We start from the raw sequence: 27,214 nt of genomic DNA, 5'->3' as shown, positions 1-27,214 counted from the left end.
TCTTTTATGAAGGTACAATTCCATCAGAACAACTGAGTTTACTCACCTTTTTGCTTTAGTTATACTGATGGTATAGTTTATTCATGAACATTACAACTTCAATTACTGGCATTTCTTGAACATATAAATACAGAGTTACATTTTTGGATTCCATAAATTTCTTTGGTCCAACTTCCCAGAGGGAGTTAAAAGGCAAGAGTGTTATCCTTCTGTGTGCATTTAAAATGGTTTTCATTATAATGTATTTTTTCCATCATCAGAAATGTTGGTAGGTTGCATGGAATACACATCAAAATAGATGGAAGGAGTTATAACCTTCCCATAGGGTGACAGAAGCTATTCACATGTATCAAGAGGGGAATATCGCATGTGGCAGCAGAGCTACCTGCAAAGCGCTATATGAGGTTTGTGCAAAAAAAAACCAACCCCACAGTACTGTTGAAAGACACTAGTAACAGCCCACTCAGCTACAGAAGTGCACTGGTTTTAGTCTCTCCCTCTCCTGTTAAGCAGGAATACTTTTTGCATCCCTTCCCGTTTACTTCCTAACTTCCCAGTAATATAATAATACCCTTCTGATTGGTTGTTTTAAAACAATGTAATTATTACTGGTGAGTGTTGACTGTTTCCAAGTGTGGCCTAGTTGCTTGTCCCAAATTTTGGGATAGGCCATCACCTGCTTTGTGTTTCCATAAAGTTAGCACTGATGATAAATGGAAGAACCAAATCCAGATCTTCAACCTAGCTCAGCCAAATGGTCTACAAGTAACTAAGAGCTGAGAGTGAGGCAGTGGGAATGCGCACCATTTTGGAATCAAACCTACTTATTTGTTTTAAGCCGCAAGAAACAGCCATGTTTGATTATGTTGCATTTCTTAAGAAATACGTCTTCTACTTCACTAGGAGATAATGTGGCATGTTATTAAGTGCTTATAATTGGTGTGGTTTTGTTAAATTATACAGCTCACCTACGCTTTCCTAGTACTTGTCATAGACAAGTTTAAATTTATGAAAAGAAATTAATGTACATGAAACTTTGGCTTTTAATAGTTAATTTGAAATTTTTTACTTCATCCTCTACTGTTGTCAGATACTATGATGTCACAACAGCTTCTGGTGGTAATGATTGATACTATACAGAAAAAGCTATGTTCTAAAGCAAAGGTTAATCAGTAGGAAATAAAAACAATTTTTCTTTTTAGGCAAATACTTGCAGTATAATATGGTGATATAATTTCTGCCTAGGTCTTGACACACATGCTAGTATATTGCTTTCATTCTAACATTACATGCATAATAGCAATCGAAACACGTTTTTCTACTTTAGTTGTAGATTTCCTATAGCATTACAGGATTATTTTTATATAAACACACACAGCAAGCTACATGTGGTGTATGAATTGCGGGAAGTCTATATTATTATGGGCTTCCACTATAAAAATTGGTTTTGGTAACAAAAAGCAAGTACACAAAATGTTATGCAGAAGCCAAGCTGTTTAGAAATACAATCGCTCAAGCTTTTAAGTAAAGCGCAACAGCTCTTTAAGAACTAGTCCAGAAGCCATCCCACCCTGGAGTTTATATTTACCAAGCTGCCTTCAGCAGCCAGTTATTTCACTTTGTTTTGGCTATGCAAGGAAAGAAATGCTCCAAACATATGAAACAGTATTTTTCATGCTTTTTGTATGATGTTGATAGATTTATATATATATATATTTATAATAGATTAAATTCATGGTTTTATGCTCAAAGGTTAATTAAGAATTTTATTTCAAAACATTTTGTGAATTGTACAGGTAAGAGCTGTATGTAACAACTTTTCTAAGAAGGCATGTACTTATATTTGTTGAATATTTCCTTCTGAATAGTTGATGTCAATTTCTTCTGAGAATTTAGGGGGAGAGTTCTTGGATACGTAGGGATAGAGAAAGAGAAAAGGAGGGAAGAGGCAATATCTGAAAAACAGTCCTTACTCATTTGCAATGTAGATAACTTTGTGCTTCTCAATTACTTCTATGTCATGCTCCAGTTGTTTCATCTGCAATTCCAGCTTTTCTTTTTGTATCTTCTTGGGTATGGTGTCTATTGCTACTGAAAGACCCTGAAATTCACGATACACTTCCTCCCAGTTCTTTTTCAGCCCCTAGTGCCATTACATGAAAAGGAAATATATGAGAAAAAAACTTACTTCATTTAAGAATAATATGCACATAAACTACTTGGGTTTTTTTTGTTAATATAGCATTTGATAAGTGTCACTGCAATGTTAAAATAATAGATAAAAATATGGATAATATTCAATCATCTTATAGGACTAAATTAATTAAATGCTTAAAAGTCAAAGTGGTTGCAACAGAAATAATTTTGACTTGTGATGCAGTATAAGGAATGGTCTTTAAAAAATAGTGCCTTGGAGAGAAAAATTTACTGCCTTTAAGACACAACAAAACAGTAATTAAACTAGTCAATAAAGGACGAGCTACAAAAATGCTAAACTGAAAAAAGTATGTCAATGTGACTAGCAGTCAACTTCATAGCCGACCAGGAACTCAAGGAAGCCTGTACACTTCATTTCCAGTCCTCAGCATCTTAAAGAAAAACTGCACAAGGTAAATAAAGGGTGACTCTTCCTTATTCTATATAAGGGACTTTCTGTGCTTTCAGTGATCTACAAGTAGGCAGCTTTCACTGCGCCATTTTATCTAATTGTATTATGCTCACTGAGGAACTAGTGGGATTCATAAAAGCTGCCTCAAAACTCGTATCACTCAAATGCCTTCTTTTCTCCAAAATGCAGCAGGAAATATCTTAGAAACTGCACTACAGAAACCACTTCCCCATAAACAGCAACCCGGCTATCATAGATATCACCATGTCACACACAGTAGTGTTACCTACCTTAAGTAATCACAAGAGTACCAATACTTGGAACTCCAGCCAAAATTCAATGGCAGTCTCAGATCACCTCACCACCAGCTTCATTTTTGGTAATTGAGACTTTGCTCAGACCACGGACATTAAACTGATCCCACAATATTTTAACTTCTATGAAGTTAACTTCTATCACTTGGAAGAAATTATAAATAATTGCATTCCCTTCCTAATCTACATTTACAGTAACATCTATAGGCAACGTATTTATCATTCAGTCTAAAAAACCTAGCTGTTGCTGACCCTATAACAACAATTTCAATAACTGCCACCTCTCTTGAAAGCTGCTGTGCAAAGAATTACCTTACTAGCTAGTGAACTGTATCCTCCATATATAAAAGCCCAAGACTACAACCCTGCCTCAAGAAACCCCATGCAATTGTCTGAAACATACTCATAAACCTGTTAATTCAACATTAGAATGAACTTTTATCCACCAATATATGCTGAATGGAACCAGACTGTGGCAGAAAAATCCTTTACATCCTCACAATTACTGCAACAATTGCTCTTACTTTCTCTCCTCAAGAGGATAATCAAAAACTACACATCCTATACACGTGTGAGGATTTAGTAGAGTTTATTCAGTGCACCAAATGTCCTCATGAAAACTATATGGGTGAACTTAATCACACCTACTACAAGGAACTCATACAGCAATCCATAAATAATACAATAAGGCTATCAGTGAGAAAACACTTTTTCAAAACTTTTTTGGCTCTGAGTTCTGTTTCCTTAGGGGACATCACAAAGTATCTTAAAAAATGAAGAACTGAAACTCTCCTGGGAACTAAAGTTTTCAGTTCTCCTCCATAACTAAAACAGGATTCAGCTGATGCACTGATTGTATGGCACTTTGTGATTTCCAACCTCATGCCCTTCTTCTCCACTATTGTCAAGCACCTTTTCTCCCAGACTGGCTAACTGATTAACATACTGAAGTTAAATTTAGAGGGATTATTCCTAATACATATTTAGCTTTGAAGATTGTTGCTTCTATTTCAGAACGCCAGGACTCTTGTGACTAAAAACTTCTCTGATTTTGTCCACTGTATGAATTGATTTAACAGAAAAAATTACCTCTCTCTGCCAATACTGATTAAGACAAGCATACTTTTTAATGTGAACTAATATGTTACTGATTCAAAGCAGTGTATTCATTGCATAGCAATTCGTGCTTTTTGCATATTCATATTAAGCATCTAAGTGTTGTCCACAAAGGTTATTCCAACAATCTTCATATATAAATATCCACATACATTTAAAAACCCTGCCTCAATATGTGCAACAAGCCTATTTATTTACTGTCTTGTAATACTACTTGTCTTTGCAATCCAAAGCCCTAATGTACTTGAAGTACGTAAAGAAAGCTCCTAGTCTACCAGGCATCAGATATAGTTTACAAATATATAGTCATGAAAATAAATAAATACAGCATTTCCAAAATTTTTGTAGAAGAGTCATTCATAGCTCCTTTTAAATAATTCTTTGTGTACATTAGTAAAAACTGGTTTGGAAATCACTGAAAACAGTGAGTTTTAAAACACTTTAGAGCATGTACTCATCACAATTTACTCTAACCCTACAGAATGGAGAGATCAAAAGCAGATCATGACTACCTACGTAAAAATCTCCCTCACAGCAATGTAAAATGCTGACCACTATTGCTATGGGCTAGATCACAAACTGAGTGAGTATCTAACTCTATATAAGGAATTCTAATACATGCTGGATCAGTGAGAAATATGTACTGCATTTATCAACATACTCTTTTTCTCTCATAAAATCCCAATAGTAAGCATAATGGAGAGAGTTCGAAAAATGTTGGCACAAGTTATTTCCCCTTATTTTTGTAAGTTCATGAGGCTTGATTTTGTTCCGAGACATCTATTGCCACATATTCTTTCAAATCAGTTAGTGCACATGTGTTCACTAGCAATGTCAATTATTTTACAAGACAGGAATTCCCATATGTCTACAGCTGAGCACTGGGTAGAAGCCATGTACCCTGGGGACACTAATTCCTCCTGACAATACAACTGTATAAGTAAATTGGCCCATGAAAGAGCAAACTTTTTTTAAAAAATAAAAAAAAACAACCCTGAGTTAATAAAAACAATCTAAAAACTTTCTAATTAAAAATATTTCAGTGCATTCTTGTATTTTAAACATACAGAACATAATTTTAATCAAACTAAATGCAGAATTGTGAGCAGCTGAACTCACATGCCTTTTTGAACATATGTTTTTGCTGCATAGTTAACTTGCTGGACAATCAGCTTGTCCCATGCCTTTCCCACCATAAAAATATCTTAATCTTCACCCTTGCTGTTATATTCTTTGTATTGTTGTCGATACAATACCCTTAACTCTCCCATACTCCTTCCTAGCTTCCACTGCTTGCTGCATAAACAAGAGACACCCTTTTGCTAGCTATTTTGGATCTTGCTGATTAACCAATTAATCTTTGCAAGTGAGTTAGACATTGTGTTTTCTCTCCAGATATTCTACTGGCTTTTTTTGTGGGAATTTAGCATCTTGGAGATGTCCATCTATCTGCTAATTTGTTTCAGGTGGCTGCTAGGATCAAGTTATTAAGGGACAGACTGATAAACAGATACCACAGTAATATAAGCCTCATTTTCATAGGAAATTTGGCTAAAATGTGGTCACGAGAAATTCCAGTTCAAGGATTGGATATACTTTTAAAATGTCTCTTTTCTGCTCTACTTCTTTTATGGTATTATTTCTCTTTAGAAAATCTTGTGCAATAAAAACTGTATGAAAAACAGTATCCAAACCAGCTTGACAAAATACAATTTTTTCCAGTCATAGTTCTACAAATATGTTGCAATTTAAATCTGTTTTCTGTTTTTGACACATTTTAAAGCATGACCTTATGCTTTAGTCAGTGAGGTCACAATGTGAAGATAGAAACTACCAATAATAGTGGCAATGTTATGCATCAGGAAAAAAAAACAACCAAAACCCAAACCAATTTGTATTTTTCCATGATTCACAAGCAGAGAGTCAGAACTGTCACTAAATCCATATAGGTGATTTTCTGCATTCCTTTGAAGTTTCATTGAATTTCCAAGTCATTAAGGGGGACAGGAATCTAACAGAATTGAAGTACTTGTAAAACTGGACTAAAACGGTAGCTAGATCAGCTCCCTTCAGTTCAGTTTACAATTGTTCTACAGCTCCATCTAGTGAAAAAGTAGCTAACTCATTTGCCTGGCTTAAAAAATCTAGTATACTTTTATTATTTATGTGGACTTACAGTACCTCATTAATCTTTTGTACATGTTACTAATTACAATAAATCAAAATACGCACCTGCAGAAGATTTCTCCTTTCTTCAGCAGATAGCCGTTTCATAGCTCTTTTCTTGAGATGCTCCAAGATACTGGCCTCATATTCTTCCTGAGCTTTCTTCATTTCTTCATTTCTCCGTGTTATATATTTTGGTGTAACACCGTAATCCTGTAAGGGTAAGGAAGAAGTTTCTTATATGTGCTTTTAAGAAGGAAACAAAGACATATCTGTCATCCACAGTATATTTGCAAAGCCAACTTGAAAATGGAATTTTGTGCGACTGAGCAATAAAATCTTAAACCACTGTGTTCTTAGAAGTATGAAATGTGGTTGTCTTTGCAGCCTGAGCAAAATGTATAAACAATTCCCTTCAATTTCTTTTTGCAACCTTGGAAGACAACAGAATCCAGAAACCAAAACATCTATTATAAGATGTTCTATTATAAGAACTGACGGTTGAGTGAGGATTTTGAAAACTGTTAATGACAGCAAGCTACTTTACATTTTTATGTGGTGTCAGATTCTACATTCTGAAACACATTCCCGAGATACTTTCTTTCAAAGGTCTTCCTGTATCTTGACTTTTGCTGAGCATTGCATGCCACAGAAGAGAGTGATTAGTATCAACACATACACAAAAATTGGACTAGTTAGGAATGATAAACTATCCTATACTGGATGTGGCAGAATTGTGTTTCTGATAGAAAAAATAATTTCTGAATATCCCAGATGTACTTGGGGGAACACACCTATTTTGCCTTATGCTTTGTAAAATGAAGCGTCTCTAGCTCCGCCAGAAGGTACCAGTCTTCCTTCTTTCTACCAAATGCTAAATAATTCACAAATCTTTTAGTGTTGAGTAGCACTATGACTAGCATTGTTTATATATATGTTTAGCCATGCAAAGGTACTGCAAGGGCTGCAGCTTCGCTTTTTTGCTTTTTCTCTGTCATGAGTTATGTCACGTCTCTCTCTGCATAATGCTCTGTCATGAGTTATCTGTTAAGATAAGATAATCCAGACACCTGATACTTGTTGTTTTCCTGAGTAGTGGAATGGACTGTTCTTGTGCTTGGAGGAAGTTGTCCTTAAAGGCACACCAGCTCTCTCAAGCTCTTTTGCTTTTCAGAGCTTTCTCCCACAGTGCCCTACCTACTAGTTCCCTGAATAAGCTGATGTTTGCTCTCCCGAAGTACAGGGTCTGTACACTACCACCTGCCTTCCCAAGGAAAGGGGGATCTTGAACTACTTCATGGCCTGTGCAACCAAGACTACTATTGATTATGACACGTCTGACCAGCTCTTTCTCATTTGTAAGTAGCAGAACCAGAAGAGCATGACCACTGGTTGGCTCATCTACCATCTGTGTTAAGAAGCTGTTGCTGACATGCTCCAGGAACCTTTTTGGATTGCTTTCATCCCATTGTCTTGTCAAACATGCTTTTGACGCTTACTGGCCTTTCCTCTGATCCTGACCCACAAGCTCAACTAGCCTGTTGCCAATTCCATAGAAGAGCTCCGTATACTGGAATAGCTCATTCAACCAAAGGACAGCCCCTCCTCTTCTTCCCTGCCTGTCTTTCCTAAAGAGCCAGCACTCATGCATCACAGAACTCCATTTGTTTCCCTGTTAGATACTCTGTGGGTTCCCAATGCAACACAAATGCTATTGCTTTAGGAGCATCATTCTGCCATTTTTTTGCTGACAGCATAAACAAGTGAATACAGAGCAAAGGCAAGGCACAACTCTACTGCCAGTGATTTCTCCTTGATGAATGTCAAAGGTCTACCACAAACAGCAGTGGTATCTAAATACGTCAGAAAGAATCATAAACATTTCATAGGAGACTGCAATAGAGAACCTAGAACAGCTATTGCCACTAGTATTAACACTATAATTTAATAAAACTTACCCTTTTTTTAATATATTTTGGAACAAGTCCTGAAGTTTCAAGCAGATATTTATCTCCCTGTCTTCTATCAACAGAAATAGGTTGAGGCTTTTTAGGCAATCCCGTGATAGCAGCAACGGCATTTGTATTTATAAAATTCTTTTTACTCTGAATTCCCATAACTGGGTGATCCATCCTCCGTGGCACTGATAATGCAGGCAATTTCTTACTATCAGGTTCTTTTTTTCCTGTGAATTGAGCATGTAAACATTCTCAGCAGTAACCATGAAGAGCTTTGCAATGTAATGTTATTACATTTTTCAAAAGGGAAAAATTATGTACAAAATTACATAAAAATTGAAACAGAATGTATCTACAATGAAAGAATTGACTAGGAATGTACTATGATGAAAAATATTATGCTTGTTTGGCACAACAGAAGTTTCATAACCTAACAAATACTATGTTGTTTTAGGTGGGTTTGATTTATAATATGGCACACATTTCCTCTTAACTGATGTAGTATGGAACTTCTTTCAAATGTACTTAAAACTGCTTTCAATAGAGATGCCCTTAGGCATTAATGGCCCTGCCCAGCCTCACCTGGGCCATTCACCCCACACCCTTGGGCTCAGGACCCCCAATTCAGCTCAGCCTTGGGCTGTCAGTGCCTGGCTGAGCTGTCTCAGCCATGCCTGCCCCAGTCCTATTCCTGTACAACTGTGTGGAACCAGTGGATGGGCTTGGCCCATTACCCCATCTTTCCTGATGGTCACTAGGCCATTGAGAGGACACATTTTCATCACCACCCTCTCTGCTTGCCTGCCTCTGGTGTGGTGGGACTGCAACCTGATGGTGAGGTCATTGCCCAGCCTGCATTGTGGTTGCCCTCAATTTCTGCCTCACTTACCCTTGGGGAAAGGCCCTGCTCTTGGCTGCTCCCTAACACTTGTAAACAACTTCTCACAATCCTTTCTCCAGAAAATTGTTCCTTTTTAGCGCAATCTTTTCTCTAAGGCACCAACAGAAACTCAGCAGTCTCCTGACTAGTCTGACTTCAGGTGAGCGATGAAACATAATTCTTTTCTCACCATATTTCCCACTAGATATAATTCAAACTCACAGTCATTACCAGAGATAATAATTTGATTCAGGTTGTCTGAGTTAATGTTCTTTTTTGGCAGAAAATAAGTGTAATGTCACATGTGACAGAGCTCATTCCTACAACAGCTGGTTTCCTGATACTGACCCCACGAACCAGTGCCTTCCTGGATTTTGTTTTTACAACCTGATAGCTTGCTGTAACTTAGTACTGTAGGACATACAGACTTAAATCTCTGTTTCTCTTAGGATGTCCTTTTGGAAACAAGATCTCTGAAGCTTCTCAGTGAGCACTGGCTCACCCTTATTGCAATACACTGGTGCACATGTGCTGTTTTGGGAGCCCCACCTTCTGGAGCCAGCAACCGAGCTTGGCTAAAATGAATGCCAGAGTCCAGTAAAACAACAAGATTCAGCTGAAGGTTAAGAAACACACCTTTTGTAAGGAAGTGGTGAGTAATCAGACTAAAAGAATGACGCTATTCCAGACTTCAACGGAAAAAAAAATCCAATCTTTCTGTTCTGTCCTTGCAATCTAATTTTTAACTAGTTGGATCAAACCCAGTTTTGAAGGTGGCACAGATACCACAAGCACAATGCTATAATCCCATTTAGACAACCGATAACTGGTTAAATTCCAAGTGATGAAAGTGCCATGCTTTAAAAGAGGTGATTAAGCAGTGTAACTTCCCTGAGGTAGGTATGAAATTCCATCCACCACAGGCAGAAGAACTTTCTGAGTTAATGATACAGTTCCTTCTCAAGATCTGTTAGGATCTAATCATTGCAATTAAATTACTAGTCTGGATTGAAGCTACGATGTGTCATAGGCACTTTGAGGCTCTGGTACATTGAGTCCAAATGCAAACACCAAAGCACATATTGCTATTATGAACCCCTGAATGAACAAGTTGAAATAGAAATATTGCGAGATGGTTGTCTGAGAAAAATGAGTCAGAGTGTTGTATCTCAATATATAGCAAATTTGAAGTAGATGACACTAATTGTATAATACAAGTACTTAAAAAGGATCTTACGGACTACTCCAAATTATTGGTGAATCAATCTTCTTTCCTATGCCCATCTAAAACACTAGTGTAGTAATTTAATAAGGTCTTGAGCTTGCAAGCATTCATGCTCAGATGTCACGCAGTATTACATTCCAGTATACTGAATGCTGGTCAGATTTCCTGAAAAAGTGAAGGCTTTATTAAAAAATGACCCAGGATGCCTACAGGACATCTGGGACCAAAGCTTACCTTAAGGTTCTAATAACGCCTCTTTGCCTGAAGCATTAAGCCTCTAAAGCCTCTGGGGACAGCTTGGATTTTCAGTGCTAAAGCCATTTGTGCATGCCATGCAAATTTGGGTACTAGAGTCCTACACTCTTAGACAACTTTTTTTTTTTATATACCATATGTTAAGCTCTTCTATTTTTCCAGGCTAAAAACAATTTCAAGCTGAAACTTTAGAACTCAATTACAAATTCTGACAGCAATGTACTTAGAACTCCAGCAGCACTAAGAAGGTCACTTCACCCTTGCAGAACCGGCCATGAGACTGAACATTAGAACTGTCAGCTCCTTATACCCAGACTTATGGTTTGTGCCCAAAGGTAGGATGCATTTTGCAACAAAATATTCCAAATTTCTTATTTCTGTGACATGAAGTTCTCAAAAAAATTCTATGCTTTGAACACTGCCAGCCAATTTAATGCTATGGGATTAAGAGACAACAATGAGTGCTGAAGAGTAAAAGCTGTATGTTGCTTATAACATCAAGAAAGGCACACATACTTTCCTCATATCTCTTCAAGCACTAAAAACAATTAGTTCACTTTTAATACCCTCGTTCATATTATTTGCTTTAATATTAATGATCAGTTGCAGAAAAGAATGGCATACACATCTAAACTATGTAATTACAAATTGAAATATCAGCAGGATAAAACATACCATCAACACATCTTCAGCATCTGAATAGCTGCAGCCAAGAGATATAATTTTTCTTTACATTTCAGCTGGTTTTGTACCACATAACAGTAAATACTTACTGTATTTTCTAATCACATCTATATTCTCTTTGTTGCTTGTTTCAGTATTTTACACAATAAATAGAAACTTTTTTGTAAAATATAGAAATAATTTTGGTATCATAGATACTATAAAAGGAACAATGGAAACTGCCTCAGCATACAAACATGATTTTAATTTTTTTAAAAATTTGATTCTCCATAATTAACTGTTACTTTCAACATTAATATTATCAATTTTAAAAATAAAAAAATACATTACATTTCATATATTTCATGTCTACACTTACTTGCTGGTAGCTTGGGTTCCTTTGAATGTTTCTGCAGAAAATTTTTTGGAGAGGGTACTGCAACTTTAGCTGGTCCCATAGTTTTCCACTGAGCTTTATTTTTCTCTATGTCACATTTCACGGATGGTCTAAATGTGGATATATACCTTAGACATTAAAAAATAGCCATAAAGTTAAAGGTCATAAAATTATTAAAAATACTTCTTCAAAGAATATACATTTTTGCAGTAGTTCATGCCAAAAGCCTAAACTATTTTGTTTTATACTCTCTCTCCCAAATAAAGGCCATCATTCATACAACCTCCATACAAAGGCAAAGCCCATCACTGCACCGCTACAGTGGTTTTTCTGATACCCGTGTTAGCTTGCTTCCTCCTTTTCTTCTCTTGTATCTCCAAGGTCAGTATTATCACACTTTGGGACATGGTTCCTGTATGCACTGTTCGTATAAATACTGAACACAGACATTTTGAAACTCAATAAAACCTAAATTTTGGAAATAAACTGCTTTGAATATTGCTTGCATGAATTCATTATTTTTATGAGGTTGTGTGTTACACACTTAGGTCTTTATTTTTTAATTAACTCCATTTTGAAGATTTTTTTTAATATGGCTATTTGTTTCATTCAAAAATGCATCCAAAATATGCAGCTGTTGTGCATCGACAGGAGAACAGCAATCATGAACTTACTTTGCTAGGTTTTCTATACTTGAAAGTTTGTACTATGAGAAAGATGCAAATGACAATGTATCTCAGCTGTTTCAGAAGCTGCAGTTGCAGTACATTTTAGGGCCTTACACAGCAATCAAACACATCTAAGGAATGCTCAGTTGGCTTCAAAAAGATGAGATCTCTATTGATAATGAAACATTCACTGCTTCATTCTATGGGATGAAACATATTTTAGAGGTATGTAAAACCTCATGCTTCAGAAAGCATGTCAAACATAGTTGAGAGTTGGACAGAATGTCCTTGATCATCAGTTTATCTTATTACTGTCCACTGTATCATTGTCGCAATGTTCCTGTTGAGTCATCTGTTACAGACTATTATAAAAGATTAGCTGAGATGGATGACTGCTCTGAAATAGCAGAGTAAACTGTATATTTCTTATATTACACAGATCCAAACTCTGATCTCCAGCTATTGTAATCAGTGGTGGGTTTGGCACTGAAACACCTAATGTGAAAATCAGTAAGAGCTCAGATGTGAAAAGCTGTACGCACACACTGCTGCTTTGGTGTAATGTTGCATATGGCACTGTAACTTCTGCTTTCATCAAAAGTATGCAAACATGTTCTCCAAAAGAAGCCAAAAGCTGATCATTATCTGATTAGCAGCATCTTGCCTCTATCTGAAGGACTGAGCTGTCACAGATGCTTTCCTAAGGGACAAGAACGACCTGCTCCTGAAGCTAAGGCTACCTCACTGTACCTTTTAAATCTCTCCACCTTTAGGAAACATGTCATATTAACTTACGGTAGAGAAAAGCTGATGAACAGTTGTGCTCTTCTTTCACAGAAAAAATGTGTTTATGAAAGGTAAGGAAAAAAGAATCAAAAAGATTATATATAACACAACGTATTTTACAGAAATATTGAAATATGAAATGATGTAATGCTGGGCCAGCGAATGGGAATCATAGTAGCAATACTGATAAAAGCTTTTGTATGTCAGCTGCAAATGTCTGATACATGATTTGTACTTGATCATAACATTAGAATATGTAAGAGGACTTCATTAAAAATATGGAGTTGTTTTGTCTTCTGGAGATTTGGTCTCCAAAATCAGAAAGAGGATTATATACATAAGATTATATATAATTCCAGAAATACCTCTAATTATAAGGAAATGAGGTTTTGTTTATTTTTTTTCTGTTAAATTCATGGCAAACAGCTACAGACAAAGGCACAAACCCACCACATTCATAAATAATTGCATTCCTCACAATTTGCTAGGAGTGGCATTGTAGCCACATGGTAGAGAAAGGTAGTGACTTTATGAGGAGTTTAATCTAGTAGGGTTCACGCAGTCTTGGAATGAGAAGGTATGGGGTTTATTACATATTGGCATAAGGTAAAAACGTCTTTTGTAGACAGCTATAGGCATTCCTTTGGACAAAGGGATGTGGCAGTTGTATCTTTTCAGTGACTTTTCAGGCCAAGAAAGTGGCTAAATGCTGTCATACACCAATAACATAAGGTTAGAGGGGGTTGCAAGGAAGAAAACATGGTTATGAGGGACTTGAGAGTCTTAATCCATTCATTATTTGGCAAGGGGAGAAAAGACAATGCATTTGTAAGAAGACAGTTAGTACTCCTTAGGTGTCATCTTGGGACATCAAAGTTGGGGAAAATGGGGGTGCTTGACTTGGATTCATGAGTAGTACCTGGTCAGTTGAGAGTGAAATGTGTATGATTTCATTTGGAGAAAAAAAAAAAAAAAAAAAAAAAAGACAGACCCTAGATTTTGTATGCATTAGTTAAAACTGGTCAGATCATGCCACTAACCAGGTTCAACACTGTTGTTACCAGCTGGATATCTGGCACATTGCAAACCAAAGCAGGAAGTGGGGTGACAACAGAAGGCAATGAGATCAGAAGGGGATTTAGTCTGATTGCATCCAACCTAAGGAACCCCTTGCCTAAACTGAACCTGATGGTCATGCAGCATCCAAATCCTTGAATGGTATTAAGACAGGAATGGATTTAATGTACCGCATGCCTTGCCATACTGTCATTTCACTTTCTTCTGCCTGCCAAAAGTATCTTCCATTCACATTGGAAACAACAAAAAGACGTATTATCTATTTCTACATGGAAAAGGCTCAGAACTAGGAATCTCACAAGTCTGAACCTTTTTAACTGAAAGTGGTTAACTATCTTTGTTCTAAGGAGCGTCACTGATATTTCTACTCATTTTAAAGCTATTGAATTATGACCTATGTTAACTTTTCCCTGAAAATGCGAACTGTAACAGTTTTCTTTCACATAAAATAATAAGGACCTGAAAAACCAACATATGCTTGCATAATTACCAAGTAAGAACTATAGAAAAACCCTCAAAGGAATTAGTATTAGGGGGGCAAAAAGCATTTTTCATGTTTTTAAGGTAAGGGGTAAGAAAGAGAAACAAAAGAAACAATGTCAGAAGACACGCCCGACACATGAAAAGAATGGAAGTGTGGCACTGAGAAAAATGTAAAAAAATCCCCAACTTTTCAGCTGCTTACTGAAAAATTGTTATAGGTGCGAATAACAAAGATGTCATGTAATTCCTCTGCGTGGAAAGAGTGCTTTGTAAGCTCTTTGTCAATGAACAAGGGGGCACTGAAGACACCAAACTGAATAATCAGCTCATGCAGCAGGCTGTAAACCCTCAGATGTTTGTTAGTGACTCATTAGGAGGAGCAATACCTACACAAAAACTAGATTATTTTTTTTTTAACACCTGTTACCTTGCCAGAACCAGTCGCCGTGTCACACCCACGTACCTGGGAGGTTTGGCAGGCTGTTTCTCCTCCAGGGGGGGCAGGTTAAGGATGCTCTCCTGGGCACGCTGGGCAGGCATCCTCCGGCCGAGAGGCCCTGGACGCGGGGAAGCCGCCCGCCTCGCTGAGGGACCCTGGACGCAGGGAAACCGCCCGCCTCGCTGAAGGGCCCTCGGCCCACTTCAGCGAACGACTCCCGCCCGCCCCCTCAGGCCGCCGCCGCTGCAGGCGTGGAGCCGACACACTGTTGTCCCCGCAGTTGCTGGGGAAACCCGTTGCTAGGTAACAGCGACACGAGGGGGCGGAGCCTACGCGCTTCCGCCCCCTTCCGGCGGAAGGCGGCTGTCGGCAGGCGCCGGGGCCAGGAGCGGCAGCGCAGGCGCAGTCGCGCCAAGCAGCGCCCGGAGCCGCGCAGGCGCACTTCGCGGAGATGAAGCCGGAAAGGGGCCAAGTCAGGGCGGTTTGCCTTGCGCGTGCGTTCGCGGCTCTGGGCGGAGTCGTGATAGGGGCGGGACGGGCAGGTGGCCGCGCGTGCGCGGGGGCGAGGCAGTGCGTGGGTGAGGCGGGGGGCGCGTGGGACGCGCCGCGGTACCGGTGGCAGCTGTCGCCGCCCCCGCTGGTAGGTGCGCGCGCGCCGCGCTAGGAGCGCCTGAGGGCGAGGGGAGCTGGACCGAGCTGTGCCGCGGGCACCGGGCAGGGCTGCCGCTGCCGCTCCTGAGGGGAGGTGGGAGTCCGGGGCTGCGCTGGCCGGGCGGGCGGGCGCAACCGACCCGGCTCGGTGGTGTCGCGGTGCCCCAGTGCGGCCCAGTCCGGCCCCCTCCCCTTCCCTTCCCTCCTCTCCCCTCCCCTCCTCTCCTCCCAGCCGCGCTTTGGCACCTTCCAGGCCTCGAAACGGTGAGGCGGGAGCGCGGCGGCGAGGCGGGAACCTCGGCGGGATCGCGGTCTGTGTGATGATCGCGAGAAGGTTGAAATTGAACGGTTTACTTTGGGATTTATTTTCTTTCTCTGTGTAAAAGCTCTGCGAAAAGTCAAATGGAAGTTGTCCAGTGTTAGCAGTTCTGGAATATAATTATTAGTCTTGACCTACCTTGAGGTCTTTGATATCTGCAAACTGCCACAGACTTGTTTAGTTACTGAATTTTAACCATACGTTGATGTTGCAAACTTTGTCCCCATACCAGTAGCAAAGTTCGGTTTTCACCAGAACTCGTGTGGTCGGCAGTGGTTGTTAGAGCTGTGGATAATTGCTGATGGTATGTAGGTGCTGTCAGCAGCCCACGTGAAGGGTTGAGGTGTATTGACAAAACTTAAAATTTTATTGGAGATGCGGGCGTAAGCTCTGCTTCAAAAAAAAAAACCCACCCTTTTGGCATGGGGATTATATCTAAGGTTGGATGGCTTGGTGTTCTAGCCAGGCTGGTAAACTCTACTACCGATAAAGTCTAATTCGAGCTGGTTTTACAGTAAAGTTTTGCCAACTGAACAAAAAATGGTCTCGGAGAAACAGGTCACATTCAATGGTTGCAAACTTCTGTCTAGGTGTACTTTCTGTGGGTGCAAAATTGGATTACACCGGAATAGGTGGAACTGAGTAACTGAATAATGGAATTCCCTGCAACTAAGTGGATTTCAAACAATACCTAAGATTCATAAAGCAGTCCAGATGTTACATCCAGCAGCTGTATAGTGCATGCCAAGTGACTGCCCCTCAAAGTGAGTCCGTAATGCAACTAGACATGGTAGGCAGGCTGCTATGGATGGCATACTTTGTACTCGCGTAGTTCACACATAAGGCTTGAAGTGATTCTTACATTCAAGAAATAAAATTACTAAAATATTGTCTGTAATTTTTTTTAATCCTGAATATAATTTATTTACATCTGGACACTTAATACAAAGATCTCTTTCTGGCTCTGTAGTGAATACATACATACAGAGCTGGAGTGCATTACTGTTGCAGTACAGTTGTATAATGATTCCAAATATTACAACTACTCTTCGCAGATTGTTTTTTCAATAACTATTACAAAAAACTTATATCACATCTACACAGGGTGATTCCCTTATACTTTCAAGGATTGAGAAAAAACCTGTACAGTAGGATATGCCCATCTTTACTCTGATTTATGCCTTGTAATTACAGCATGTTCATTTTGTCACAGCACTGGGTACAAACAGAGACCTACTGTTTGCAAACTCACCTCTCCATGCAGAAGTGAGCAAATGCAAAGATTTAAAATATTAGAAGTACTTTGACTTTGTAACGTATAGTAATGGTTTAGTAAAGAAAGTAGAGTGTAAAAGATACTGAGGAACACAGAGTACTATCTAGAGCAAGGAGCATCTGGAAGTGAAGTCTTTCACTTTTTTCAGGAAAAAAAAAAAAGTACAACCTGCAGCTTAGTTAACCATCTCTTTGTACTGCATAGTATAGCAATTAAAAGTAGTAATTTCTAAAAAACTGCTGATTTTATATATATTGCAAACATATATATAATATATATATGTTTATTTGAATTAATGAGTAGGCATTGAGTTGGATATTTACATCAAAAATTTCACTGATTTCCTAAAAGGAAATTCACTGTTGCTTTTCTTTAAGCATTTTTAGTCATGAACAATGAATAAATAACAATAACAAAGTGATACTTGTTTGCCTACCTAAAATGAAAAATTACTTTGTAGGGATTTTCTGTGCAAATTTGTGTTGATTTCTGCCCCCTCCTCACCCCTTTATTGAGATTTTGAGAGTTCTTCCCCCTTTGCCCTAAGCACGCACAAATCTTATGCTGCAATTTGTGCTGATATTGGCATCGATTTCTCTAAGCAAACAAAATACCATGTTGAGAGCTTCTTGCTTAATCTTTGCTTGAGATCCAATTTTCCCAGGGTTTTTTTTTGTTTTTTTTTTGAGGGTAGAATGTCTTCATGACGTGTTTCTCTCTCTTACTTCACACAAACTACACTCAATGCAATTCCGTTATAGGAGTTCTTCACATGCTTGGTTTGACATCCCTTCAGAAGAGAATTGGATGCAACTCTTCCAGCCTTGCTGTTGCACAAGTCTGTGAGTTTTCTGAGTATTTAAGTTGGTCTTGCATTTATTTTTTTTAGAAAGACAATATAAGAAATCAAAGGCATCCTGGGAGGTGGGAAAATGCATTTTTTTGTTAACGTTTTGATTACAAGGAGGTAATTTAGTTAGTCTTCATTATTTGTGAATGTGTACTTAAAAATAAGTCTACTAGAGGAAAAACTAACTTGTTTTGAATTCCTATAAACAATACTATTTTCAAATAGTATTGTAGTGTTAGGTTTGGATGTCTCTTTACCCTGAGGTCATGGACTGTTTGAAGTCCGATTTGTCAGTGGAAGTGAGCTGGAGCTATGCAAGAGAAGGGAATGAGTCTTAGTCCGAAAAATACCTCCCTGGCACTGATGAAGTTGTAACTGGATTTATGTTTGAATTCTTGTTGTTCTGAATTTCATATCCTTCAGGTTTTTTTCCTAGATGTTTGCCGAAGGACTAATTAGTTTGTTTTTTTTTTTCCTTTTTGAAGCAGTTAAGTGGATTGTCAAGTTGACCTGCAAAAAAAACCACAAGAAAACAACCCAGCAGAAGATGTTTCACGTTGTTCAGTACCAGCCTTTAAGACTAAGAACCCAAAACAGTCTTTCTAGCATGTGTTTAAAACTGATGCTTTCAAGACCTGTTGCATTTGCGCAGATATGGAAGTCATGGTTCTCAAGCCATTCTCTTGTTGGAAACAAAAATATTATCCTGATGGGACCTCCGGGTGCTGGGAAAACAACAGTTGGGAGAATAGTAGGTCAGAAACTAGATTGCCCTGCCATAGATGTAGATGATGATGTCCTTGAAACAACCTGGAATATGAGTGTGTCGGAAAAACTGCAGGATGTTGGTAATGAGCAATTTTTAGAGGAGGAAGGAAAAGCCCTGTTGAATTTTTCAGCATCTGGAAGTGTCATTTCCCTTACTGGGTCCAATCCAATGCATGCTGCTGGCATGCAGCATATGAAGAAAAATGGAATAGTTGTATATCTGGATGTGCCCACAACAGTCATTATGAGCAGGCTGAAATCAATGAAGGTGGATCGCATCGTGGGCCAGTCTCCTGGTATTTCTCTCAAGGACATACTTCAATTTAGGAAGCAGTTCTACAAAAGGTGGTATGACATCCGTGTTCTTTGTGGAGGAGATGTTGCAGCAGAGGTTGTAGCAGAAAAGGTACTTGATGCTGTGAAGAGATACCAAAACTCGGAACTGGAAACTTTCATTTCGACTAGATGTAGTAGGTCTGGAAGGAGTATGGAAAAAGACTCTTGTAAATATTTCAGTGACGTTGTTACTGAGGGCTTAGCCCCTGATGGAGGACTTTTTGTTCCTGATAGGGGACTTCCAAAATTCACTGCTGGAGAATGGCAAAGCCTAGTAGAAGCAACTTACATTGAAAGAGCCCAGGTGTTATTAGAAAGATGCATACATCCTGCTGATATTCCTGCTTCTAAACTGGCAGAAATTATTGGAACTGCTTATGGAGAAAACTTTACTTGTTCTAAAATAGCTCCAGTTAGGCATCTGGCAGGCAATCAGTTTCTCCTTGAGTTATTTCATGGACCAACAGCATCATTTAAAGATTTTGCATTACAGATGGTGCCACATATATTTGCATACTGCATTCCCAGAAGCTGCAATTACTTGGTTCTGGTAGCTACTTCTGGTGACACAGGGAGTGCTGTCCTAGATGGCTTTAGTCGTCTCCATGACAGTGACAAACAGAGAATTGCTGTGATGAATTTTTTTCCTGAGGATGGAGTAAGCCCAATTCAAAAATCACAGATGATTGGCTGTCAGAAAGAAAATGCCTGGTCAGTAGGTGTCAAATCTGATTTTGATTTCTGCCAGACAGCTATAAAGCAAATCTTCACTAATTCTGATTATACTGGGTTTCTTACAGTAGAATATGGAACAGCTTTAGCTGCAGCAAACTCCATAAACTGGGCACGACTGCTTCCTCAGATAGTTTATCATGCCTCTGCATACCTTGATCTTGTTCATCAAGATATTATTCCTTTTGGAAGCCCTGTAGATGTTTGCATTCCTACAGGAAACTTTGGCAACATATTAGCTGCTTTGTATGCTAAAATGATGGGAATTCCTATTAGAAAATGTATTTGTGCTTCCAATGAAAACAATGTTTTGACTGACTTCATAAAAACAGGTGTTTATGATTTGAGGGGAAGAAAATTAATTCCCACTTTTTCACCAGCAGTAGATATTTTGAAGTCCTCCAATCTCGAGCGATACTTGCACCTGATTGCTAATGAGGATGGACAACTGGTAACACAATTATACAACCAGCTGGAAAATCAGGGCCACTTCCAGCTGCAGAAGGATCTACTTGAAAAGCTTCAGCAGGACTTGGTGGCTGGATGGTGCTCTGAGGAGGACTGTCTAGCTGCCATTCACTCTGTATACAGTACTACAGGATATATTTTGGATACACACACAGCTGTTGCTAAAGTAGTTGCAGATCGATTACAAGATAGAACTTGCCCAATTATTATTTCGTCTACAGCTCATTATTCCAAGTTTGCACCTGCTATCTTGAGGGCCTTGAGGATCACAGAAATAAAACAGAATCCATTAAGTCAGCTTCACTTGCTGAGTTCTTACAGTCCTCTGCCTCCAGTCCACTGGGGCCTATTAGAGACCCTGAAAAAGAAAGGGAACGATGATCACCAGGTCTGTGCTGCTGATATGAGTATGCTGATGTCCCGTATAGAAACCTTAATTCAAAATCATTTTATGAAAGTTTTCTGAGCAACTGATCAGAGGTCCACTGTGTCAATTGTGATACCTTCTTAACAGGCAGCATGTTTTAATAAAGTCACAATTCATCTGGCCTGTGTTCAATCCACAGCATAATATCCACAGTTTTATATTCAATTATCAAGTTTTCAACAGTATTTGTAAGTACCACGTGTGAGATTTCCAGTAGTGGTGAAAGGTTGTGAATTGATAGTATAAAAGTCTGGAATACTTTTTTGCAGGTCATACATAGTAGAGGCGGCAGTAGTGCTGTCTTTCCTTGGCGGTGCTGTCTCTTTCACAAGCCTGAACCGTTCTCAATGGAAGAAGGAAGATAATGAAGTCTGACCTTCCTGGAACTACTAGCTCTTTGTTGTGAGAATGATGTGATCAGTTGGTCAGTGGGCGATTAGTTAAACTCTTCACTTAGGGCACTGAAACATAATAAGATAATGTAATGATGTTAGTATGTTACTAATGAGGGTTGATTTCACTACAAAGATACAAGTATACTTGTGTTGTTAATCCTTGAACGATTCAATTTGGTGATATGTTATCTTCTCATATAATGTTTTTTATGTATTGTGAGGCCAGTGTTTATGTAAAAAGTCTGGTTATTTTGTTTTTCAGGCTTCCACACCCCCCCCCCCCCCCCGAGTATCTTCCTGTATAAAATAGAATCCTTAATTTGATGTTTTTAATAATTTTTTTAATGTGACTCTCCCTACAATGTGTTGTGGTCTCTTTCCTAGGTTTTTTCTATTTGAACTTTCAACTCTAGAATCCTTTTTTAATGCTATAGAATAATTTGCTAGTAGTAGCAGCAGACTCTTTAAGTAAGAACCGGACCACTATTTATTTACATTTATTTCTTGCATTCTAAGATTTTAGAATATAAGTTTTATCTTAGAGGTCATATAGCTTTCTTGTTCTAATTACTTCTGTTTTCATCATTTCTTAAATTGATTTCCTTGACACTCTATTCTATTCCTACTTCGCATGAATTATTATAAGAAAGAAACTTCCCAAAGTGCTTGGTATCTCATCAAGGAAAGTGAAAGATGAATTCCAGTTTCTGGAAAGTGTGATAGCATCAGAGGTATTTGTTATTTAACCTAAAAAAATCTATGTTAGCAGTCTTTTGTTAATGCATAAGCATTAACAAATTAGCAGTTTTTGCTAATGACAGGCTATTTATTTTTATTTTTATTTTTTTTTAATCAGAAAAAAATAGAGCAGATTGCCCTAGGAGATCATGTGGTTATGGACAAACTTACTCTGCTAACTGTAGATTATATGTGGCAAGGGAGTAAAATATTCACACATTTCACACTAAGAGAAATTATAAAAATGACGTATTGGCAAATTTAGAATGGCGTGCAGTGACAGGTAAAGAGCTAAGAGTCATCAGATGTGAGGATGTATAGCTATGGGAGGTTGTGGTTTCCACCAAGATTCAAATAGGGAAAGTAGTGCCAAGAGAGGTGGTAATTGGTAACATTTTTTTTTTCTCTTTGAGAGGCAACATCTCCTAGATGTCAGGACTCATTTGGAGCTTTGAACTGTTGCCGTATCCCCCAGCTTCCGCTGTGTGTCTGCTTGTACTTTTTTGCCACGTTAGAGGTGAAGAAGACACCATTTAGCAAACTATTTTAAAAAATTGTCATTTCTTCCAGTGTAAGGTAAAAGACCCAAGCATGATGTGTGTATGCCACAGTGAATACAATATATGATAGAATTAAATGTAGCTGATAATAAAGGTGTGACATAATAGCTTTTTAGATTCTGCCATTCTTGGATGCCCTTTTAGGACCTTTCTAGTTCTTTTCTCTGCTCAATCCTTGTTTGCTATTTCTGCAGTAACTTTGGAAAATAACTTTTTATTTTTATTTTAATGGCATCATAGAACAGCCCAGGTTGGAAGAGATGTCAAAACATCATCTGGTCCAACCTTTCATGTGAAAGGGAGCCTAGATGAGATTATCTAGCACCCTGGCCGGTCGCATCTTAAAAACCTCCAGCGATGGGGACTCTACCACATCCCTGGGGAGATTATTCCAGTGATTGAGTGTTCTCACTATGAAAAATTTCTTTCTTATATTCAGGTGAAACTTCTGGTGCAACTTGTACCCATTTACTCTTGTCATTGCCATGTGGCTCCTTGTTGAAGAGAGAGCCTCCGTCCTCTTTCTAGCTGCTATTTAAGTACTGGAAAACTGTGATGAGGTGCCACCTGAGCCTCCTCTTCTCCAGGGTGAAAAGACCTAACTCACTCAGTCTCTCCTAATAGGGTAGAGGATTTTTCATCGTTTTCCAGACACAACATGAGACTATAAATATGTAATTAAAAAAAAAAAAAATCAAGTTCTGTAAGAAAAAGTTGCATAAGCATATTGACAAAATAAAGTGTTACTTGTGTAGGTGGTAAATGCACATCCAATTTATTCTTCTGTATGTTTCAGTCTGATTCTCACAGTAGTTCCAAGTGAAAAAAAATATAATGCTTTCTGTGGATGTGCTCACTACAAAACCAGAATTCTAAATCTTAAAAAAAAAAAACAAAAAAAAAAACAAAAAAAAACCCACAAAAAACCACCCCCCCCAAAAAAAAACAAACACACCACCCCCCCCCCCCCCCAAAAAAAAAAAAAAAAAAAAAAACCAAACACAAAAGAAACCCAACTGGCTGGATTGAGTTACTGGAATGGGAATTGGTTTCAGCGTGAGGACTCTGTGGAAATCCTGCAGTGCCTGGTTCTATGGGGCTTAATGCCATTTGACATCATAGGACAATTTGTCACACACTGTTACTTTGTAGAAACATCTACAAAGAAAAGCTTGTTTTCATAGAAAGTACCTAAAAGAAAAGCTGAGATTCTAAACAAGATTAGGCTAGAAGCCAATGTCCTACCTTGAGTTAGCTGTTTATTAGATAAAACAGTCAGAACTAAACTAACAAGAGGATTTATTTTGGCGTAACTCAATATTTCAAAGTTCATGGCAGTAATTCAAGCTTGATTTGAAGGGGGAATATTAGTAAAATTTGTAGTTGCTATGAATTGAATGAGTAAAAAAATGAGCAGTTATACTTAGTTATGGGCTTTCAATGTGGACTTAGGGTGTATAAAGGCAGTGGTTAAAGAGCATGTATGGTATTAGTACATTTCTCAATGTCTAAAGGCTTTTGCAATACAGTATTTACTCATTTTTAAAAAATGAATTAATTTTTGGACTTTCTTATAACTTCAGTGAACTATTTTTGTGTACCACATCTGGTTCTGGATTCTAGTAACGGGCACTGTAAAATGCTGCAGTAGTGTTGTGATCCTGGATGTACATAGTATTTGTGACCAAGTGCTGATGCTGTGATCTGGTAGCTGTAACGTACAATCTTCTGGCTTGCCTTGTCCTGCTGGGCCTGGAGGACTGGAAGAGAAAACAATGTCCAGCATACTTGCTATAGCTGGCTGTAGGGGGATAGGATAGTGAAGGAAGCAATCCTTCCGCTGTCCCAGCCCAGCTTTTCTAAATGTCAGTCAGCAAAGTACTGTGTGGTTCAACAAATATTGTGCTACTGTTGTTGCACTTTTTTTACCCACTGTCAGTATTATGAAAGATTCAAAGGGCATTAATGATTAAGAGTGGACACAAGTGCCAATTTTTTGTCTTTTGCAGACATTGTGTACAGTGAATGTTGTCATGCAATATTTTCTATTAACTTCTTAAGGTAAAAATGGTTTGCTAGTGATGCACAAAAGCAAATCTACATTGGTTGGCAGGATTCTTTAAGCCATTTAGGCTTGTTGGATACACAGGTTGCTCCTATTTGTCTAAAGAAAGGATGTTGCAATCTGAATCAATATAAGCCAGGTTTACAGAGAGTGTGAGCATGCATATATACACATTGCCACTAGCTTTGTTGGCCTGGAGTAACAGCATAGCTTTAGTTAAGCTATTATTCTTCTGTATAGATAAATCTTTGCTGAACACATGCTACCTGAAAAACCTTAAGGACAAATACAACTAAATGTAAAGGCAAATATAATGTCTGTATTTACACTTTTTATTATAAGAATATTTATATGGAAAATCCTTTGTTTTGCTTACAGACTTACCAGCTGCTTGTTACTTGCCTTTAGTTATGGTCCTGCTTCTCAGGGTGACAGAGGGTGATTTGAGGTAAAGGGTGAATAGAGCAGATAGGGATTACTTCAGAAGATAATTCTTAGTATCTTGTGATTTAGAAAGAATTGCTTTTTATGTTTTTGAGGTGATGGAATATTTTAGAATATGGAACTCTAAAAGGAAGATTCTTGTTTTTCAAGAGGTCAACTTTGCTCTTCAAGGACATCAAGAACACACATTCTTGTTAAGTATATCATGTTGGCATGCCTGAAATATGCATTAGTCATTTGTATCCACTATATTTTTTCTAAATAAATACTGCGGGATCCATTCTGTAGCACCTTCTTTGCAAATATCTTCGTAAATCCTTATCAATGTGATATAAAGAAAATCCACTAAAAGAATTGGTTTCAGAATTTGATATTCTTAAATCGTGAAAGGTGTGTTCTGTCCTGTGTTTACTTGAAAGTTAGGTGTATAGTAAATGATATAGTAATTCACTTTGAGACTGACAGGTGTTAGTGGGATAATTTGCATCATCCCAGAAGGAAAGTATGTATAAAAAAATAAACCCACATCAAAAATAGCAAATATCTAAACACTGTTTACGTTGCGCCACAGACTTGTCTGGTACTGCATGGAAAGTCGTATTCTGAGGAATTAATATGAAAAAGGAAATCTCTGACAGTTTAATCTTTCTTATTTGTGCTTAGTTCAGTAGAGGGATGAGCTGCTTGTCTGTTGACAGTTGCAGAGCAACTTTGCTTCACTGGAATATGATTTCAGGATCATGGGCTTAAAAATTACTTGAATAGTTGAAACAGCAGTAAGAAATGAGTAGTTAATTTCAGGGAATTAATATGAACAAGCAGTTAATTCTGAACATATATTAGCAGCTTGAGGAAGATTTAAATGTCACTGTGTTTTTCCATGGTAGTCATACGGTTATCAGAACTGGGAAGCTGTTGCTTCAACAATTTTTTGGAATGCAGTAATCAAAAGACATCAATATTAATCTTGCTCTCCAACTTTGGTAAAACTTTTGAAGGTCTCCCGGCATGGAGGTAGAGCTAAGCTGTCTGTGCCTTTTACTTGAGAAGACTTTATTCCTCACTAGCTGTTTAAGATGGGCTCTGCCTACTTTCTTGACAGCACAGTAAATAAAATTTGTAATAGACAACTTGTTCAGAAGAATTAAGAAAACACCTGTTTTACTTGCTTATGTACAATATATTATCAAATTTAACGAAGTAGAGAAATCACAGTGTCTTCCCTGTGCAACATAGTAACATATTTTTCATAGAAAGTGTATCTCAAACTTCACAAAATCAGTTATCTAGCACAGGAATTGTTGCATTTTATTTAGAAATTTCGTCACTGGTATTTGGAATACCCTTAGATTTTCAAATAGTTTCTTATTTTAAATAAGTTATTGTTTTAGAAACATGCAATGTATCGCCCCCAAATTTAAAATTCATAACACTAATTGAGTCCAAACCTGAAAGATCTCAGAATGTCAATCTGAATGGACAGCTGTGACTGAACAGGTTTGTTAGGTGAGCTCACACAGGATTTGGCTCTTAACTGTGAGTTTGTTAAGAACACAGAAGGAATGCAATAATGATTTTTCAAATCTACAGATGCTACGAAAAAATACTAAAGAGCCACTTTAATAGGGTAGGATAAACTATTTGTTTGGGAGCTGTAAGCAATCTGCATTTCACTGTGGCCTAAAGTAGACCTGTGGCTGTAGGAGTAGAGGTTTGAGGACGTACTTTACCAAATAGAACAATTTGCTGTAGGAAATGCTGACTTTGAACGGTGTCTGGAGAGGATGTGCATGCTCAACAAAACATGAATTTTCAGCATGCCTTGTGACCAAAAGGATCAGTGAGATTCTCAGGTTTAGCAGTGGAAATACTGTCAGGAAAGTAACATTGCTGTGTATGTTTGACTTTGATGTAACCTTTTAGAAGAACACTATGCCCAACTCCAATAGTCACAATTTCCAGTAATGATGGGAAATTGGACAGAAAAGAGTCATGAGAGCAATAAAAGGATAAAGGAGAAGCACTGGCATGAGAGTCTCGATAAGCAGAATCTAGTTAGTTTAGTGAAAGGAGAGTTAGCCTAGCAGAACCATCTTCAGAGCAAAAATTTGATAGTAAAATAAAGGTCCATTCCATCTGGTAGAGAAAGA

At 38.1% G+C, this 27,214-nt stretch overlaps 2 protein-coding genes across 2 annotated transcripts; one reads left to right on the top strand and one right to left on the bottom strand.

The window, feature by feature from the left end:
• Nucleotides 1–1,913: 1,913 nt before the first annotated feature.
• Nucleotides 1,914–16,846, bottom strand: ENKUR (enkurin, TRPC channel interacting protein; the record flags this gene model as incomplete). Its single annotated transcript, XM_082479772.1, is given in 7 exon segments — nt 1,914–2,143; nt 6,271–6,417; nt 8,163–8,389; nt 11,565–11,710; nt 15,060–15,169; nt 15,171–15,476; nt 16,823–16,846. Coding segments are annotated over 7 exon segments (1,134 nt in total). The 3' UTR covers nt 1,914–1,969.
• A 1,832-nt stretch (nt 16,847–18,678) lies between these two features.
• Nucleotides 18,679–21,063, top strand: THNSL1 (threonine synthase like 1; the record flags this gene model as incomplete). Its single annotated transcript, XM_082479939.1, has 1 exon — nt 18,679–21,063. The coding sequence occupies one exon, from the start codon at nt 18,679–18,681 to the stop codon at nt 20,899–20,901; it is 2,223 nt and encodes a 740-aa protein (XP_082336065.1). The 3' UTR covers nt 20,902–21,063.
• Nucleotides 21,064–27,214: the final 6,151 nt, after the last annotated feature.

This window comes from Vanellus vanellus (genome assembly GCF_965231255.1).
Source record: "Vanellus vanellus genome assembly, chromosome: 2".
NCBI classification, from domain to species: domain Eukaryota; kingdom Metazoa; phylum Chordata; class Aves; order Charadriiformes; family Charadriidae; genus Vanellus; species Vanellus vanellus.
Note: the sequence above shows the minus strand (reverse complement) of the source record. Positions and strands in the feature narration are given on the sequence as shown.